General features: G+C 41.6%; 1 protein-coding gene across 6 annotated transcripts in view; it reads right to left on the bottom strand.

The window, feature by feature from the left end:
* The window catches only part of TSPAN8 (tetraspanin 8), a 50,809-nt gene extending 31,373 nt beyond the window's left edge, over positions 1 to 19,436 (bottom strand). The window contains exons 1-3 of one of the 6 annotated variants that reach the window (XM_081084812.1): positions 19,264 to 19,436; positions 2,143 to 2,310; positions 1,585 to 1,729 (exon numbers count right to left, since the gene is read on the bottom strand). In XM_081084812.1, coding sequence (XP_080940938.1) covers positions 1,585 to 1,722 — 138 coding nt within the window. In that variant the 5' untranslated portion in view covers positions 1,723 to 1,729; positions 2,143 to 2,310; positions 19,264 to 19,436. Of the gene's footprint in view, positions 1 to 1,584; positions 1,829 to 2,142; positions 2,311 to 2,405; positions 2,578 to 19,263 lie in introns of those variants that run through there. The other 5 variants (XM_081084813.1, XM_081084814.1, XM_081084815.1 and 2 more) reach the window with 5 other exon arrangements.
* Positions 19,437 to 20,168: the final 732 nt, after the last annotated feature.

Genomic DNA, 20,168 nt, shown 5'->3' with positions numbered 1-20,168 from the left:
CGATGAGTCAATGATACATTTCTCTTCATGGAAAACATTATTGCTAATAAATAAAACAAAAATAATAGAAATGTAATATCACTCATTTGAAACTCTTACAGAACTAAGGATTTAGGTTCTTGAGCAACAGTGGCTACTAACATTATCAAAAGTAACATGGTCAGACATTATGTGCCTCCTGATGAAAAACTGCAGTATCACTTATAAAGTAGTTATATCTGACAAAAGGAATAACCTGAATCTTTTCAAGTTGCCAGATGTGACTATTAAATTAGAGTAAATACAGAGAATGGGGAACATGTTAATCTATATACACTGTGGGTATGAAAATAGCAAAATCCAGATCGTGAAAACTGTGACAAGACAACACACAGCAGTACATAAATTTCAAGGAGAAAAAAATAAATAAATAAAGATGGAGGGATAATCTAAATGTGAAAATGGATGTAAAGGATGTATCAGTGTGTGGGCACAATGTATGGGCCTTATCTGGATTCTGATTCAAACAGGGACATTTACAAGCAATGGAAAATTTGAACCCTGGATGGATATTTGATAATCAGTTAAGAAATTTTTGATGTTTTTAGTGTGATAATGACATTGTGGTTACATTTTTTAAAAGAATTATCCTTTAGAGATATATACTAAAGTATTTGTAGATGAAATGCTATATCCAAAGTGTGCTTCAAAATAATATGGGCTGGGGAAGTTGGATGAGACTATGTGCAGGAAAAGATTGACAATGGTTTCATGGCTATTGGGGTTAGATGATGGTGTTGATTACCCCTGTCCTGTTATGTGGATGTTTCAAATTCTCTCTAATTAAAGCTCAAAACAAAGCCAGCCATTTCTTTGTTTACATTCTACTCTCAATGTACATTTGAATATCCAATCAATTTTAAATATCCAAGGGAAGAAATTTATCAGGACTAACTTAAAAAAACCAGCATATATTCATGAGCTTCATTTACTATTTACAAAGGCGGCCCATTTTTCTAGAGAAAAGAGAAAGTACAAAGAACAAACCTTCTTTATTTTATTGTACCTATTTATATGCTCACTCACTTCACCTATGTATCATCTGTACTCATTGTGGCTACTGGACATTGAATGGAAAGTCAGTCTGTACAATAAGACTGTATTCTCATAGTTATTGTTTAATTAAGTACATCATTAGTTTAATAGAACAGAAATTTACCAATATTTAAATTTACCAGCTGCCTGTTTACTACAGGTAACCAGGTAGAAAACAAAACCACAACTCTCTTCTGCTTATACTGCATTAGCCAGTTTTTAAATCAGTACACAAAATGATTTTTTCTTTTGAACAGTCTAAAATTGTGCCATCTATACTAAAAGTAATGTCAGTTTTCCTACATCCCTGCCTGCCCTTTACCTTATTGCCTTTCCATACCTTATTTTTCCATTTTCCAATGTTAGATTTCACTTATCAATTTATTTGCTATGTCTCATGTCAATAGACTTTTAAGGGAAACATAAGAACTTGCTAAAATACTAAACTTGTTGATTAAAAGGTGGGGTGATGACGCATCAAAATCCTAACTTTAAATTGCTGATACTAACCGAGTTGCTTAGTTTCACCTTTTCACGATTGAATACTTTTATTGTTTCCTTCTCAAGTTCTTTATGACCCATTGTTTCTTCTGCGGGTTTCTGAAAATAATCCTTTTCGCAGGCCTTTATCTTCTGACATCCCACCATCCACCTGCTACAGCCCCAGATGTAAAGGTTACGATTCAGGGGCTTGGGCTCCATCCAGATGGAATCAGATCAGAATTTTCCCACTGGGTCCTAACACCAGGGAGGCCTGCATGATACACAACTAAGAATAATTAGCCTTTAATTAAGGGGTATTTCTTTCCTCTGTGATTGTTTTGCAACAATATCAAAACATTTATAAAATGTTTATCCTCACAGATCCTGAGGTGCATTTTCTTGAGTCATTGGCTCCTTTTCAATTACTGAAATAACCAAAGAAAGAACAAACAAATCTAAACAAGTAAATGGAAAATACATTTTCCTCTTCCTATTTCTCTAGTACAGAGCCTGCTCTCGTTTATGATATTTATATCAAGATCCCCTTTGTTGCATAAAATTGATAATTAAAAGAAAAACACTTACCCAGAACAAGAAGTTGAAGACAAACATAGAATATTTTAGACAGTTATTCACACCTGCCATGTCGGAAAAGGATCAGGAATCAGATGCTGAGAATTTAGCTGTTCGTTATAGGATAGTCCGGCAATGTGCTCAGGAGTAATTTGCCTGTGGAGAATTCTGTGCCCGCGGCTTCAGAGCAGAAATAGAAAGCAAAGAAGTGAGGGGGGCAGAGGAGGGGGGGGGGGTAATCTAGTTATTAAAGTGGATAAAAAATTAACCCACACATTTAAATATCTCAAGGGCTATCTCTAGGCGAGTATGTTCTTTTGCTTGTCATGGCTCTGGGGCATCAGGCCAGGATATTTATGGTCCTTTTTCAAAAACTGCCTCCTCTAAAGTAAACAGATATCAAGTTAAGGGAGTGGCACTGAACCCGGGAGAGAATGGCACAGTGATACTAGGTTGTTAGATTTCAGAAACCACAACCTGACTTGCCTGCCCTCTAGTTTAACTATACGGAAGGAAATAAGGCTGCGTTGCAGCTTTGAGATAAAGGGACATTGCGTCTCAACTTATTTTTGCATTGTATTTTCTCAAGAATGCAAAATTTCTTTCAGGTGCAATAACATGCATTCAGAAATCTGCCTGATCTGAAGGCTTAGACATAGCAGCCTTTTATCCTTAACTCCAGAATAGTGGTAACAACCATTGCTTGTACCTGCCTTCCAAAGTTTCTCAATGTATTTCGAAACAATTTCATGGAGCTTCTTTAAATGCAGCGCAGTTTGGGTGAAGTGGGGAGGGAGAGGCTGCCCTGCCTGTCATAAGAACATTCCATTTTTATCTTTATTTCTTTATGATGTAAAAAGAAAAGAAAAATTTTCAGGTGTCACTCTCTGACTCCCGTACTTGCATTCATTTTATAACGTGTAGCCATTCTGATAAGTCAGCTTGTTTTTAAGGTGGACACTGATAAGTTATGTCTATCACAGTTCCTCACCAACAATTCAATTTCTGGATTCCGGGTCTTTTGGACAGAAAATTTTTTTTTTTTTTTTTTTTCAAAAAGAGAAGGTGGTCATAGTTCAATGACCATAGATTGTAGAGTTTGTTTCCAGTACTAATAGAAGGCAGCTGTTGCAGGTAAAGGCAAAGTTTTCTGACCTAATTAGGGAGGTGTGGACTGCTTTTGTGTAAACAATTTGGGTCATGCTAGTCTCCACATCCTGCCTCTAAAAAGAAGGATTCCCTGCCCCCACCCCTGAAATAAAAGAACCCTGTACTTCAAAAGGTTTTTTGAAAAAAATAATTCTTTAAAATCTTTGTTATGTTCTATACAATAAGCAAGCATGAACTTCTAAAAAATGTGAAGAGTTAAAAGAATATTTTTCTAACTTTTACTGACATACAAAGATGCTTTTGAAACAATCTCAGTACTTGAGTATAAACATAATATGTTTTTCATGTATTAGTAGCAATAATATTTAGTGTCAAAAGCCAAATTTAGAACTAATATTAAAAAGTATTGCTTAACATTTAAAACACTAAAATTATTGGTGTTCTGTGCTGTTTCCTCCTAGAAAATGGAAATTATTTTGAAATTGCTATTGAGATATCAGTACATTTAGGATTATCCATGGCTAAACGAAGAGAGAGTTTTTAACTGAATGAAAAACCAAATGGTTTTGGTTTTTATTTATCAAAAGAAACATGCAGTATAGGTTAAAATGCTGTTTTGTTGACAACCATGTAATTGAGTGTCTACCAAATTTCAGTTTGGAATAGATTTTTTTATAGGTGCTGAATCTCCTTTAAAAAATTATAGTCTTTAGTTTAAATCATAATTGAACTTTGAAACACAAAAATCAATGGATGTGTTTTTAAAGGAAAAGTACTCAATGTAATAGATTCCCCAGTCCAATTCAAAAATCTATATGAAACAGTTCACTCCCCTAAATTCTTATCCCAGTAAGTTTGAGAAGACACATTTGCCCAAGCTAAATACCATAGAATCATTTTACATTCCATCTTCTTTCTTGTCTCATATCCTATCATTTCACACAATCTGTTGAGCTTCTACAGTTTCTCCAAAATCTGTTTCTTCCACCTCATTCATTCACCACTGTCATTACTCAGCCTTTTGTCATCTCTTACGTGAACCATTTCAATAGTATCATAATTAGTTTCCCGATCCTACTTCTCTACTCTCAGCACTCTAGAATTTTCTCTTTTGCTTTCCATAATTCTCTTTGTAAAATACTTACTGATCATGTAATTTTCCTGATTAGAAACCAAGCGAAGGATGCTTTCCTGTTACCTACTGGATAAATTTCAGGCTCAGAGTGACAGTGAAAGCACATGGCAGGCAGACCCCTACACATCTCCCTGAACTTTGTCCTGCTCTGTTCTCCCCAGGCAGCCTCCACAAAAGTGTGTCACAGGACTAGAACACACGTTGGTATTTTATCCCTCTGCGCCATGGCATTCCTTCTACCTGGAATATCCTTTCCCACTTTCTCCACCTGGTGAGTTATTACAAACACTCCTCAGTGCTCAGTTCAAATGACACTTCACCTGTGGCACTTCCTTACCTACTCTGGGAAAACCTTGTTTCTCCATACTCATGCCCATTATAATTTGAAAAAAAAAAAACAAAAAAAAAAAACCCTTTAGTCTAAAATTGACATCCCTTATAACACTGATTTTCCTCTCTGCCCAATTTGATCTTTGATGCCCGAAAGACCAAAATCCTGACCTACTTATCTCTATACTGACAGCAGCTGACATTGGAGATGAAGGAATATAAAACTGCAGCCAAGATTCCCAGAAAGTTCAACTAGGGACTCCTTCATAGAGTTATATGGAACTACCAACATGTTAGCTTTTCCCCATAAAAAAAAAAAAGTAAATATCAGGTAAAGAAAAATAGTTTCTTAATTCAGGACTTGTCAAAACCTTAACTTGCTAACCGTTAAGAAGGTGACAAAGTACACAGCGATTTCCAAACAAATGTGACCTCAGAACATATTTTTGAAAAATATATTATTGGACCAGTGTTATAGCACTTACTTATAGAAACACTAACCTATACCAACCCTCACACTTTATACGTGAGAAACGAAGCTCAGAGGGATTGAGTAGCCCAAGTTCACAACACTGGTTATTGTCAGAGCACTTTCCAGAAAGGAGGCCTCATGGTGATCAGATCAGTATCCTTGCATCAACTATTTCTTGAGTTAAGTTCTAAGATTGTGAGTCAGTTATCAACTTAACTTATCTTGAGAAATTGTCTTAACCGATATTTAACAGTAGAAGGTTATAGTAGGGAGGGATTGGAGAGTGTTAGTAGTAAATCTTAGACCCCGGGAAAGACCAGGCCAGGAAAGAGAGGCAATAGAGAGTGGGATATCACAAGAAGTAACTACTGAAGGAAGGAGCAGAAGGAGAGTTTCAATAAATTTAGATAAAGTTTTCTTAATGCTTCCATCATGTCAATGACTATCACTCATAGGGAATGCACTAGGAAAAGCAGGACGGAGATTCAAGTCTGATTAATCGTGAAAACTCTATAAGAGGCAGTCTTATTAAACTGGGTTTTGATAGCAGTATGGGAACCCTGACAGGAAAAAGAGAGAGAGAGACTCCTTGTGCTCAGAGTAAAGAGCATGAATAGAACCATCAGATACCCTATGCAAACTGGCATTTTCTCTAAGTCATAAGCAAATCAGGCTTATCTTTGAGACTTGAACTAGAAAGCAGGCATATATAGTGGTTTACATTTTCATCATGACCTCATGTTTCCTTCTACTAGATACACCCAATAATTCACTCAACAAATGTACTGAATGACTAATATACTCAAGGCACTATATACTAGGTACTGGAGATATAGCAGTTTAAAAAACAAGACAAAAATATTTGCCCCATGGGGGATTTTGTTATCTATATACACAAGTATATTGGGCAACTAGATTTCAGAAACAAAAATGTAACAATGAAGCTTTTGTTCCCCAAATCTAGTTACCCAATATATTTGTCTGTGGAGTAGGTACTGAAAAAAATCATGTGTTTTAGAGAAAATATTATTTTATGTACTAGAGGCCTGGTACACGAATTCATGGGGGGAGGGGCTGCACGAGGTTGGCTGGCTGGCCTTGCCCCCGATCAGTCTGGTTGGTCAGCTAGAGTGCATGTCTTACTGACTGGTTGTTCCAGTCATTCTGGTCGTTCTGGTCACTTGGCTTTTATCCTATATTAGAGGCCCGGTGCATGAAATTCATGCCCAGGGGAGGGTCCCTCAGCTCGCCAGCACCCTCTTGCAATCCAGGACCAATCTAGGACCCCTCAGGAGATGGCCGACTGCTGGTTTAGGCCCGATCCCTGGGGGACATCCCTCTCACAATTCAGGACTGCTGGTTTCTAACTGCTTGCCTGCCTGATCACCCCTAACCACTCTGCCTGCCTGCCTGCCTGATTGCCCCTAACTGCCTCTGCCTCGGCCCCTCCACCAGGGACCCAGGCTTTCCTCCTCTGGCTATCCGTAAGCACCCAGGACCCGGGCCAGCTTCACCCAGGCTGGCTGCAGGCACCTGGGACCCCGGGTGGCTTCACCCAGGCCCCAGCTTTGTCAGGAGGGACATCCAGAATGATGTCTGGAAGACATCCAGTCTATCCAGTCTAATCAGCATAATACCCTTTTATTAGTATCCTTATATAATAAAAGGCTAATATGCAAATTGTCCCCTCTACCGGGAGTTCAACCAGGGGGCAGGGCCAGCCAGCCAACCTCCCACGTCCCCTCCCCACTACCGGCACAGCCCGATCAGCTGCAATCGGGGCAGGCCGGCTGGACCCCACCCGTGCACAAATTCGTGCACCGGGCCTCTAGTAGATAATAAAAGGCCAGCTACCAAAAGGGTGGAACGACCAGAATGACCAGAGACCAGAACACCATGGCCCCTCACCCAGGCTGGCCCTGCCCCCAAGGGAGCAGCTAGGGGCGCTACTAGGCAACATGATAAGGTACGAGTTTGATGGGGGAAAGTCGAAGAAATAGCAGGGGTGGTCTTGAAGGTCTGCTGGGTTGGGGTGGTCAGTCTGGAGTAGGTTTGGAGTGTGCTGGGGAAGGAAGAGAAAGATACAATTGGAGAAAGGCTCAGCACAGCACCTTTCTCATTGCAAACAGGGACGGCACCAGCCATGGATTGAATGGAGGTGGTTTCATGAGTGTGCGGCAGTACTCCCAAAACTTCACTGATTTCAAATAGTAAACAGCTATCAACATCAAAGAACAGAAAAATCCTCTCCAACTAGAGACCCTGGATGTCGCAACACGACTGAAGGAAACACCATTTAAGGAGGAACTAGAAAAATCGGAAGTATATGACCAGAGGATTGTGGGATTGTGGAGGACGCCTGGATGCCTACCACTAGAACGTGAGCCTGTTATTGCACATGTAGATAGTCAGCCCTATAGTCCTCAGTCTCACAGTATTTGGACATGACTTCTGGCGGGAAATTATTTTGATTGAGGTTTGCTGTTCCCTTGTGGCGAGGAATATCAGAATTAAAGGTTTCATTTGTTATCTTGATTTGAAGTGAAGCAGAGGAAAATGAGATAGTGATGAGTAAGAAATTTTGGAGATAGTGAAGGGCAGTTTGTCCAGACTGTTGAGAGCTCAGAATTAAAGTTTAATTGGGATAGAAATCCTGCTAATAGCACCTGATGCCTGAAATCTGAGCACCCTACTTTTAGGTTTTCCAGTTCAAATTTTTGGAGACTGACTATTAAAACATTCCTGGTTGGAAAGTGCAGAACACCACGACCCCTCACTCAGGCTGGCCCTGCCCCCCAGGGAGTGGTTAGGGGCGATCAGGCAGGCAGGCAAGTAGTTAGGGGTGATCAGGCAGGCAGGCAGAAGTGTTAGGGGCAATCAGGCAGGCTGGCAGAAGCGTTAGGGATGATCAGGCAGGCAGGCAGAGTGGTTAGGGGTGATCAGGCAGGCAGAGGCTGTTAGGGGCAATCAGGCAGGCAGGCAGAGGCAGTTAGGGGCAATCAGGCAGGCAGGCAAGTGGTTAGGGGTGATCAGGCAGTCAGGCAAGTGGGTAGGGGTGATCAGGCAGGCAGACAAGCAGTTAGGAGCCAGCGGTCCTGGATTGTGAGATGGATGTCCAACTGCTGGTTTAGGCCCGATCCGCAAGGCCTAAACTGGCAGTCGGACATTCCCCAAAAGGTCCCGCATTGCGAGAGGGTGCAGGCTGGGCTGAGGGAACACACACACACACACACACACACACACACACACGAATTTCGTGCACCAGGCCTCTAGTATATACATATATCGATGAAAGAAAACTTGTTGCCACTTGGATGTCAGACAAAGTTATTCACACTTGAAATTGCAAATATCCACATTTTTCTGTGAGGTACTATATGACAACAGGTTCTTGGGAGAGATATGGTCAAAGAAATGTGAAGTCAGAGCCTGCCACAGCAAGGTTAAAGGGTATGATACAAAAGTTTCACACTTTCATTCCTCCCAAATATTGTCCAAGTGTGTGTTTGAGGAAGAGATAAGATAGAAAACCATTCTTTCTACTCATTTGATCATTTGGAAATGTTGTAAACCAGAAAGGGTTTTATGATTCAGATGAGAGGCTTCAGCCTTTAGGATCTGATCCACAATACTTCTATAGCTCTACCATGGTAATTTTCCATTTGAATTGAAACTCAATTTGAGAAGGTGAGAGGGATAAAAGGACAGGGTGACAAATAGACTGAAGAAACAGAAAAATACAGAGAGGCTGCTTGCTTGTGACAGCCATGGGGGCTACCACACTTATCCAATGTTTGCCAAATCACTACCAAATCCCTCCAAGAGGAAGTTTTTATTTATAGACTAGAGGCCCAGTGCACGAATTTGTGCATCAGCGGAGTTCCTCGACCTGGCCTGTGGAATCGAGCCAAAACTGGCTCTCCAACATCCCCTGAGAGGTCCTGGATTGCAAGAGGGTGCACAATCAGGGCCGGGGAGGGGTGCAGGAGCTTGACCAGCCAGGGAGGGACTGCAGGAGGGTGCCAGGGCATGTTGGGCCCATCTTGCTCAGTCCCTATTAGCAGACCCCAGCAGTAAGCTAACCTACCAGTTGGAGTGTCTGCTCCCTGGTGGTCAGTGCACATCATAGCAACTGGTCGACTGGTCGACTGGTCGACTGTCTGCCCCTGGTGGTCAATGTACATCATAGTGAGCATTTGACCAGCCTTAGCAGATTATTAGCATATTATGCTTTGATTGGTTGAATGGACAACCAGACAACTGGACAGTTAGCATATTAGGCTTTCATTATATAGGACTAGAGGCCCAATGCACAAAAATATGTGTACTCCGGGGGGGGGGTGGCCTCAGCCCGGCCTGTGCCCTCTCTCAGTCTGGGACCCCTCGGGGGATGACCATCTGCTGGCTTAGGCCCACTTCCTGGGGGAATGGGCCTAAGCTGGCAGTCAGACATCACTATGGCAGCCCAGAATCCATTGGGGGATGTCCACTTGCCAGCAGGGAGCAGGCCTAAGTTGCAGTCGGACATCCTTAGTGCTGCTGAGGAGGCAGGAGAGGCTCCTGCCACGACCGCTGTGCTGGCAGCTGGCAGCCTGGTTGTGGCTGAGCAGAGCTCCCCCTGTGGGAGCGCACTGACCACCAGAGGGCAGCTCCTGCATTGAGCATCTGCCCCCTGGTGGTCAGTGTGTGTCATAGTGACCAGTCATTCCCAGTCTTTCTGCTGTTAGGGTCAATTTGCATATTACCCTTTTATTATATAGGAGTGCCTGGCCAGCCTGGGTGAGGGGCTGATGGCTGTTTGAAGACTGGCCAAGCCCCCCAGCAGGGACCCTCACCCCATGAGGGTGAGGCCAACCTGGGTGAGTGGCTGATGGCTGTTTGCAGGCTGGCCACAGTCCCTTCAGGGTGGGGGTCCCCACTGGGGTGCCTGGCCATCCTGGGTTAGGGGCTGAGGTCCGTTTGCAGTCTGGCCACAGCCCCTTCAAGGTGGGGGGGGGGGTCCTGCTGGGGTGCCTGGCCAGTCTGGATGAGGGGCTGAGGGCCATTTTCAGGCTGGCTAAGACCCCCAGCGGGGACCCTCACCCCATGAGGGTGTGGCCAGCCTGGGTGAAGGGCTGATGGCTGTTTGCAGGCTGGCCACAATCCCCAGCCACCCAAGCTCCCAGTGGAGGCTGGCTGGAAGCAGGTATCTGTGATTTATTTGTCTTCTATAATTGAAACTTTGTTGCCATGAATGGAGGCCACAGCCAGCTCAGGGAAGGCCTCCTGCTTGCTCCAGCTCTGTGGCTCCAGTCTGCCATCTTGGTTGGGTTAATTTGCATATAGTCACTCTGATTGGCTGGTGAGTGTGGCTTAGGGAGTAGTGAAGGTATGGTCAATTAGCATCTTTGTCTTTTATTAGTGTAGATTGCTGTCACTCTATACTTACAGGGTTTTTTTTTTATGGTATTGTGAATATTCTTCCAGTCATTGTCTCAAAGGCTGGTGGCAGTAGCAAAAAAAGTGATGTTGAAGTTTCTCTTCCTTATGACTGTTCTTACGTGTGGTTATGTAAGTGCATGAGGTCATGTGAAGAAAACGATCTGGTACTCCTGAGCATTTCTCATTTTGAAAAATCATTTGTCTTATTTTTGGAAAATTGAGGTTGCTCACTTACCGTTTTTATGACCCTTTTTACAGGGACAGAGCCTTGGCTCTTGTCCTCTAGTTCAATTCCAGTGTCCCTGAGACCAACATTCTTCTTATGCTTTGTTTGAACACACAGTCTACCCTTCCTACCCTGTATGCTTACGGAACCTGGCTCATAAAAGCCTTCTGCATATTCCCACTGGGAGGGGAAGCATCTGGTATGAAAATGATCCCTCTCCTTCCTTAGGATATTTTGAAAATATAATATCTACTTGTAGTATTAATTCCAGCTCAAAAAACGTGTGGCTTGGAATAGTCATGAAGTAGCAATACAGTGTCTGTGAAGAATGGACTTCCAATAGTCTTCCTCTTTTATAGATATGCTTATTCTGAAATGTTCATCATTTGCACCTGGACATAAAGTTACTAATCATATAGGTCACATAAGGAAAAGTATGAAGGTGTGTACGAGAAAAAAACGTAGACTTTAGATCACCCAAATCTATTGTTAAGAGTTTATCAGTAAAGACAGGCAAACAGTACAATGATTTCAAATGCAGTTTCTAGCCCTGATGGATTAAACATGCCCGTGAATTCTTATTAGGCTTCACTGCAGTGTTCATAGCCCTTTCATACTTGTAGCAGTTGCAGAAAGATGAGAAAGAGGCCAGCTTCTGGGTCAGGTCCTTGGCTCAGCAGCCCCTGAAAGTCAGCTTTGCCAGCCTTTCCTAAAGTGATCTGCTTCTTAGGACTGGTTCACCTTAAGTGATCTCACACAAGCCAGACTGTCAATTTCTTTGTTTATCATGAGAAATGCACCCATCAAGCCTTCCAGCATAAGTTAGTGGCTGATCAGAAAATCTTCTCTCTCCCTGTAAGAAAGCAGCACAGAAGCCAGAGCATACACAGATGGTTTCTTGGAGAAGAAATTCAGTAGAAGAGTCAGTGAATGCATTGCCAAGATTTGATAGGCTGATGAGTCTAGAACCACACCAGGGATCCGAAAGCCAAACCCTCCAAACTGCACTCTCGGTGGGGGCAGCATCCCCACCCCCACCCCCAAAATATCACTGACACCACCAAATTCTTTGTCCTGCTGGTTACCTTTCCTGAACTCTGCCCAGTCCATGTCTCCTCTGTGCTCACAGCCTCTCCCCAGACAAGGGGACATGAAAATTGACTAGACATCCATTTACGAGACTGTAATTACAATTCAGTCCTGCTCCAAGATCGCATTTTAATTGCATTTTAGATATTTTTAAATTTCTTCATGTAAACATGACTGCTCTCTTGGTCTGTTCCTATAGATTTTACTAGCTGATTTCTCAGAGGTCAATCTTATTTTCCTTTTCTCTAAATTGGAATGTGTGGCCACATCCAGACTACAATACTTAACAAGAAGATAAAGAATACAAAACAGAGCTTTGTAATCACCAGCCCAGGATCACTGGATTCTCCATTTTTGTGCTGAATATTTGCCTGGTTGTTTGCTTTTTGAGTTTGAAGTTTAAATGCCAACCTGCTTTTCTGTGAGTTCTCTCTGAATCAGCCCTTTGTTTGGTCAGTTCACAAGGTACACATGAGCTGCCAGGCATGGTTAGGCTCTGAGGTAATGGTTAAGAGGAAGGGAAGTGACTGAAGGCCACCAACACAGAATTTTTTTAAAAAAAGAAGAAGAAATGGAATAGGGTGGGGATGCTAATACTCTTATCAGACACCAACTGCTTAAACTGAAGGAGTCAACAAAGTGTTACCATGAATTTAACACAGGCTTACCCCATGACTGGTCCAAAATAAACATGGACATTTTACTCATAATGTTAATTAGGATCTCACAAGTGACTAATTCTAAATTAGAAAGGTTTATTCATCCTCACACAGTGGGAATGTATTGCATGGCTATTCTGGTTCCCAGGGGGAAACAAAATAACAGGAAGTCACTGTAAAAGGTCATTGATCAGGAAATACCAAATTTCCACTTTGCACCTTTATAAGAAGCAACAAAATGTGCCCCAAATAAGCTGGCGAAAGGAGAAAAGTCAGGCTCTGGTTTAAATTATTTTTAAACCACTGAGAATACTATTTAGATTTACTTGAGCGCTTGGAAGATCTAGTTCTTTCTTAATGTAAGAAGGCAAAAGAAACTGAAATATTCCAGGAAACCTGTGGCTTAGCACCTAAACCATAGTTCCAGAATCAAAAGGACCTGGCTACACTTTCTTCACTGTCATCCCACATAAACAGATCACCCTAAATTCAATTCATATCAAATAAGAGTATGTGTGTTTAAAAATACAATATTCACATGCAATCGTTTCAAAAACTGGGCACGAAATACACCATTTCTCCTAGAATTCTCTTCTAGATCCTTTCTTCCTTTATACTCAGCCACGAAACTGTCCTTCCCTGACTTTCTCAGTAATTCTCTTACTTATTAACACCCTGATTCATTCTGAAAGGCTTCATCCATAGGCCAACAGTGTGAGGAAATAAAAAATGTTTTCAATAAGCTACTCTGGGGATCACTGAAGTGCCTATGGGTAAAACAACGCAGAGGGGTTATTTTGCTTTGCACAATCATGCTGATCTCTAATTTTGCCTACACTAATCATTGAACCTTCAGAAAATATTTCAAAGGAGAACTTACCGATAATGTTTTTATTATGGAAAGGACCCAAACACTTTCTGCGTACTAATTTATTTATGCCATATTCATACTTGAGGTTTCAGAGAGCCAGGAATTCCCGTAAGTGCTCTGCTCTCGTTCCTCTCCACTCTTCATACTTCCTTAAATACATGAGTATGAAGAGGTATTGTTAAGCCAGAAAAACTGGCCTAGCCAAGGCCCCTCAAAAAGGAATGTGCAAATCTGGGAACACATTCCAGGATTTCCAGCTACCAGTACAGGGCTTGATGTATCGAAAATATCAGCCAGAAATGTCAAGTTTCTCGAGAATCACTGATTCTCAGACAATCCCCCAAGGAGCTTTCTGAGAAGGAAATAGTGCACAAAGCAATTCTCTGTGCAGTACAAGATTATGTCACTCCCAGGCTTTGAACCCCCTAATGGATTTCCATCACAATTAGAATGAAATCCGAAGCCACACAATCTGGGCCCTTGGCTGCCTCACTGGCCTCCTTTCCTCCCACTTTCTCCCTCACTGAAGCTGCGCCAGCCACAGTGAACTCCTTGCTGGTCCTTGGAGTTGCCGAATGTATTCCCATCTCAGGGTCTTCCCATTTCCTCTTCTCTCTCTGGAATTCTCTTCATCTGTAGAGTTAGATGGTTTATCCTCTCCATTCATTGTATTACATGTTTTTGTATTACATATTTTGTAATACATTGATTTACTTGTATTATCTGCTTCCTTTCTGGAATGTAAACTTTAGGACATCAGGAACATTTTCTATGTTGTTCACTGCCATATCCCCAGAGCTCGGAATGTAGTAGGTGTTCAATAAATATTTATTGAATGAATGACTAAATAGCAAGTTACCTGAATATACCACCTAATGCATTTTTAAAATAACAACAAAAAGCATCCGTTTGTGTTCACCATTATATTGCTATTGCCTGTGCCAGTGACTGGCAGATTATAACCACTATATGTGCTAGAATATAGCACTGCAAAATAAAAATAAAGTCCAGGCTGCTTTCATGGACTTTATAGTCCGCCAAATTGAGATAGCAAACAAACACACAAACAAATATGCCGGAAAAGAAACCAGAAGGGGAAAAAAAGGCAGGATACTGTCTACCAAGTAACTGAGGGAACTATTTCACATTAAATGAAACTCTGACAGGGTAACACTTAAATTGAGTACTACACCTGGGTCAAATCATGGGGAAGCACTTAACAAACCTAAATTCAGGACATTCTACAAAATAACTGGCCTAAAACATGTAAAGCATTACGGTCATGAGTGTTAAGGAAAGACTAGGGAATTGTTCCTTACTCAAAGAGCTAGAGAAAGACACAGCAACTTGGTGAAAGGCATGATCCTAAATGAGATCCTTTATATAAGAGAGGCTACTGGCCAAATTAATGAACATGAATGGGTCTCCAAACAAAACTACATGAGGATTATTTATATACTTTCGGTAATTTTGAGATTATTTAGAATAAAAATAAATGGTTGCTGATTTGGACGAAAATGAGGAACAGAAAAGTTAAATAACTTTCCCAAGGTCCCAAAGTATGTGACAAAGCCTGGATGTGAACTCGGGCAGTCTAACTCCAAACCATGTGTCTTCAAGCACTCTGCATGCTGTTTCTATCAAATAGGGCATATAAGTGCTTAGCATAGTGCCTCATGCAAAGTAAGCTCTCAAGTGATATTCATTATTATTATTAAAAATTAATACACTGAGTAAATAAATAAATATTACATGTCCTGCATGATAAGAAAGCAAAAACCAGGGTAACATAATTCCAGAAAAAAGTAACTGGTAGTACAAAGGCCCTAAGGTGAGCACAAACTTGGCATGTTGGAGGGGAAAGGTTGGTGTGCACGCATTATAAAGCATTATGGGGAGCGTGGTTTGAGGTGAGATCAGAGGAAGTTCTTCAGGTCCTATCCTGTAGAGAGAGCTGTAAGCCAGGGAAATGAGAATGAAGCGCTCATTTAAGTGTGACTGGAAGTATAGGCAGGTGTTATAAGCTAAATCGTGCCTGCCCCTGATTTATTTGAATATGATATCAGCAAGATATTGAAGTAGGAGGCCCTAGGCCATGCAGCCCACAAACACACCAATTAAGCAACAATTCATGGGCATATTTCCTTTATGAGAAATCTAGAAACTAAGTGAAAGGTTCCTAAACATGAAAAAGGTTCCTAAACACAAAAACAGATTGATTAGCCAGTAAGGAGATTCAGGACACTCTTTCCGTAGAGTCCCTCCCTCTGATGCAAAGCCATGCGATTAGAAAGAGATCTCCTGGCACCCAACTCTCCCAGGAGAGGGAAGGGTTTAGCTTGCCTATCCAGTGCTCCAACTGCTCTGAGGAGCCTCCCCAGAGAATTAACCTCAGTCTTGCCAGTTTGGGAACTTGGATGAGTCACCACAGTCTAGCAGCCTAAGAGAAAATGGAGACAGCAACTTGCGCCCACAGACACATAGTCCCACCTCCTGTTCAGCATAGACTGAGCAAATAAAAAAGTCCAGCCCTCAGCTTTCCTGGGGAAAGAGTAGAGCCATGTACAGAGCACACCAACTTCTCTGAGGGTCTCCCCAGAAGACTGACCTCTGCCCTGCCTGTCTTGGAGCTCAGACAGGTTAGCCAACCATAGTCTAGCAGTTTGTTACCCCCAAGGCACAGGCAACAAAAACAAACAAACAAACAAACAAACAAACAGGTGGAATTACAACAAACTGAAAACCTCCTGCACAGCAAAGAAAACAATCAACAGAGTAAAAAGATATTGTACAGAAGGAGAGAAAAAGTTTGTAAACCATATAGCTGATAAGGAATTAATATTCAAAACATATAAGAAGTTCATACAACTCAACAAAAAACTAATAACCCAATTTTAAAAATGGGCTAAGGATTTTAATAAACATTTTTCCTATAAGACATGCAAATGGCCAACAGATATATGAAAAAAAAATTGCTTATTGTCACTAATCATGAGGGAAATGCAAATCAAAACCGCAATGAGATAACACCTTATATATGTCAGGATAGCTATTATTAAGAAAAAAAATGTTGGTGAGGATATGTAGAAATTAGAACACTTGTACATTGTCAGTAGGCATGCAAATGTGCAGCCACTATGGAAAACAATATTACAGTTCCTCAAAAAATGAAAAATAAAACTACCATATGATCCAGCAATCCCACTTCTGTATATAAGTATACCTAAAACAATTGAAATTAAGTTCTTATTAAGATATCTACATTCCCAAGTTCATTGAAGCACTATTTACAATGGCTAGGATGTGGAAACAATCTAAACTTTGATCAGCAGATGAATAAATAAAGAAAATGTGGTATAAATACAAAATGAAATACCACTCAGCCTTAAAAATGGAAATTGTACAATATGTGACAACATCAATAAATTTTGAGGACATTATGCTAAGTGAAATGAGCCAGTCACAGAAAGACAAGCACTGCATTATTCCACTTATTTGAGGTATCAGAAACAATCAAATCTATAAAATCAAAGACCAGAATATTGGTTGCCAGGGTGATGAGAGAGGGGGAAATGGAGGGTTATTTATTAACAAGTATAAAGTTTCCCTTAAGTAAGATAAAGTAAGTTCTAGGGATGTGTTTTACAATTTTGTACCTATCCTATATATTAAAGAGGTAATATGCAAATTACCCTCACACCCTCACAAGATGGCTGCCTATGACCAGGCCAGCAGGGGGGTTAGTGAGGGCCAACCAAACGACTGAACAGCAGGCTTTGTGGGGCGACCAGGCTGGCAAGGGAGTTAGTGAGGGACGAGCAAACGACTGAGCAGCAGGCTGCATGGGGCAACCAGGCTGGCAGGGGGGCTGTGAGGGGCAACCAGGCCAGCAGAAGGGGGCAGTTGGGGGCAACCAGGCTGGCAGGGGACCAGTTAGGGGCGATCAGGCAGGCAGGCAGGTCAGCAGTTAGGAGCCAGCAGTCCCAGATTGCGAGAGGGATGTCCGACTGCCGGTTTAGGCCTAAACCGGCAGTAGGACATCCCCTGAGGGGGTCCAGAGTTGGAGAGGGTGCAGGCCGGGCTGAGGGACCCCCTCCCCCCGCTGCATAAATTTCGTGCACTGGGCCTCTAGTAGTAAAATAATAGGTAAATAAATGAAATGTGTCTATATTTGGACACAGGGTCTTTAAAGAGATAAAATTAGGTCATTAATGTTGACCCTAATCCAATAAGATTAATGTCCTTTGGGGAAGAGGAAATTAGGACACAGACACAAAGAGGAAAGACCATGTGAAGACATAGAAAGAAGACAGCCACCTATAAGCCAAAGTTAGAGGCCTGCTGACAACTTGAACTCAGACTTCTAACCTCCAGAATTTTAAGACTAATTTCTGCTGTTTAAGTCACCCAGTCTGTGGTACTTTCGTATGATGGCCCTAACAAATTAATACAGAAGGTTTTAAGCAATTAAAGTGACATAATGAAGTCACTTAGGCAGAAAATGATGGTAGTTGGTCTAAGGTGATAGTTGTGCAGAGGAAGTGAAGTGACTGGATTCAAGACAGCTTTAGAAGAGAAATTAACATTGAGGATGGGAGAAATAGAGGGACATGGAAGCCACCCAGATGGCAGCATGAACAACTTGTAGACAGTGAGCTACTAGATGCAGGAAACCGGGGGAGGAGAAGTTCTTACAATTTGAGATCACCTATCAGACACTCAAGTGGAGATGTTAGGTGAACAGTTGAATACATAAATCTGGAATTGATATATAAATCTGGGCATCCTTGCTACATAGATGTTTAAAACCAAAGTACTCTGTAAGATTCCCTAAAGAGAAGGCATGGATAGTTAACATCAGAATCCTGACCCAGTTCCTGCAGCATGTCAAATTTTAAGGCTTAACAGTGAAGTAGATAAGACTGACAAGCAGTTAAAAGTGAGTTAAGAGGAAAACTAACAAAGTAGTGTCCATGAATCAAGGGGGGAAAAGTGTCTTAAGAAGAGAGTGGGACAGCTTCCAAGTGCTGTTGAGAGGTCTAGTGAGCTGAGAACTCTCAGTCACCACTGGTGTGGGCAGTATGGACATTACTGCTATCAAAGAGAAACCAATCAGTCCCATGGAGAGAACAGAGTCCAAATGGAAAGGGTTGAAGAAGAAACAAAAAACATGAAGTTGAAATCACTTACTTTAGGCAAATACTTTAAGTGTCACTGGAAAGGGAAGCACTCAGTATATGGAAGCTGCGATAAAATATAGTTCCAATGGAAATTTCAGAAGGATCTGGAAATTTGACCCCATATTAATTAAATGGAAGGGTTTCTGACCATTTGTACAGTTAAGATTATGAGGCTGTATCATCTAGAAGTAAACTGTTCATTGATTCTATGAAAATCTATAGGAAATCATAAATGCAGATTACAGCTTAGAAAGTGGTCATTTAAAACAGAAAAAAAAAATGGAAATGTAGGGTGTAAATGAACATTCCACAGGACTCTTTTGAGGAATTAAAGGTAATTTTATTAATCAGAGAACATAGCCTTTGGCATGAACCAAGGACATGCTCTAAGATGGGAAGAATAAGGCAAGTGTTTTCAAAGTGAGGGTCAAAGGGATAAGTTGCTAGGGAAATAGGACTGTCCCAATTATGCCCCAATTAATTAATTATCTGTCTAGATTTAGTGGGACATATGCAGGTGACCAGGGATCAATAATAACGGCCTATCCCCTGGTACTTCAACATCTAGACAGCTGAGCCGAACCGGAACGCATGAACACACAAGACAGAATTAGCATGCAATCACACAAGGTTTATTTACCTATTCCTAGTGGGTCCTAGGCTCCAGCAAAGGCCACCCGGCGATACACACCAAAAGATGGACGATGAAGACAGAGACAGACAGGAGGCCGCAGCTGGTTCAGGCTCACACAGCAGAGCAGTCAGTCAGGGGCATGTCTCAAGGAGTGACATGGAGTCCTCCTCTCTTCAGGCAGGAGATATTGACTGAAGAAAATCTGGTGCTTATATAGCCAGTAATAAGCAACTTGTGTCTTATCAGTGTGGGCCAGACGGTGTGCCTTATGCTAGGAGCAGGGTGTTTACGCTTTAAGGCTTAGGGCATTCACATCAAGACAGTGGGGTGTTCACCACATTTTGGAAGTTACAGAGTATTGGGGGTCTTCACACAGCAAACATTTCACACATTAATTATTTCACACAATAATTATTTCCACACATAAGAGGGGTTTCCTTATGATGATAACATTATTATAACAAAGACCATAAACTTTTCATTCATTTTTGGATTGGTGGAGGTAACTGGGCTTTCAAGGGTCATCTCACTCAGTGGTCAGCAAGCGAGGTTACAAGATGAGGACAGTGAATAGTTTCAGTTCACTCATGGTCAGCAGATAGAGTCAGGGGATATGGCCAACAGTTGGAGTCATAAGACATAGTCAGCAGGGGAAGAGGATTATGAATGCCAGAGACTAATGCCTCAGTTTCCCGTGAAGTCTGGTAACACAAGTTATGTGGTGAACTGAAAAATGCAAGGAATGCGGTTCTTTAGGTAGACAGATTCAGAGTTTAAACTGCAAAATGATCTAGTCACTCCAGCAGGGTCAGAGACCAAATTGCAGTAGGGTTTAGATATTAGATCACAAAATTATGATATTAGAAACCTCAAGGGTTTCTTGTCTTGGATAATAACAACCTATAGGCCCT

This window comes from Myotis nattereri (genome assembly GCF_964212035.1).
Source record: "Myotis nattereri genome assembly, chromosome: 2".
NCBI classification, from domain to species: Eukaryota; Metazoa; Chordata; class Mammalia; order Chiroptera; family Vespertilionidae; genus Myotis; species Myotis nattereri.
This window is presented reverse-complemented; position numbering and strand designations above follow the sequence as displayed.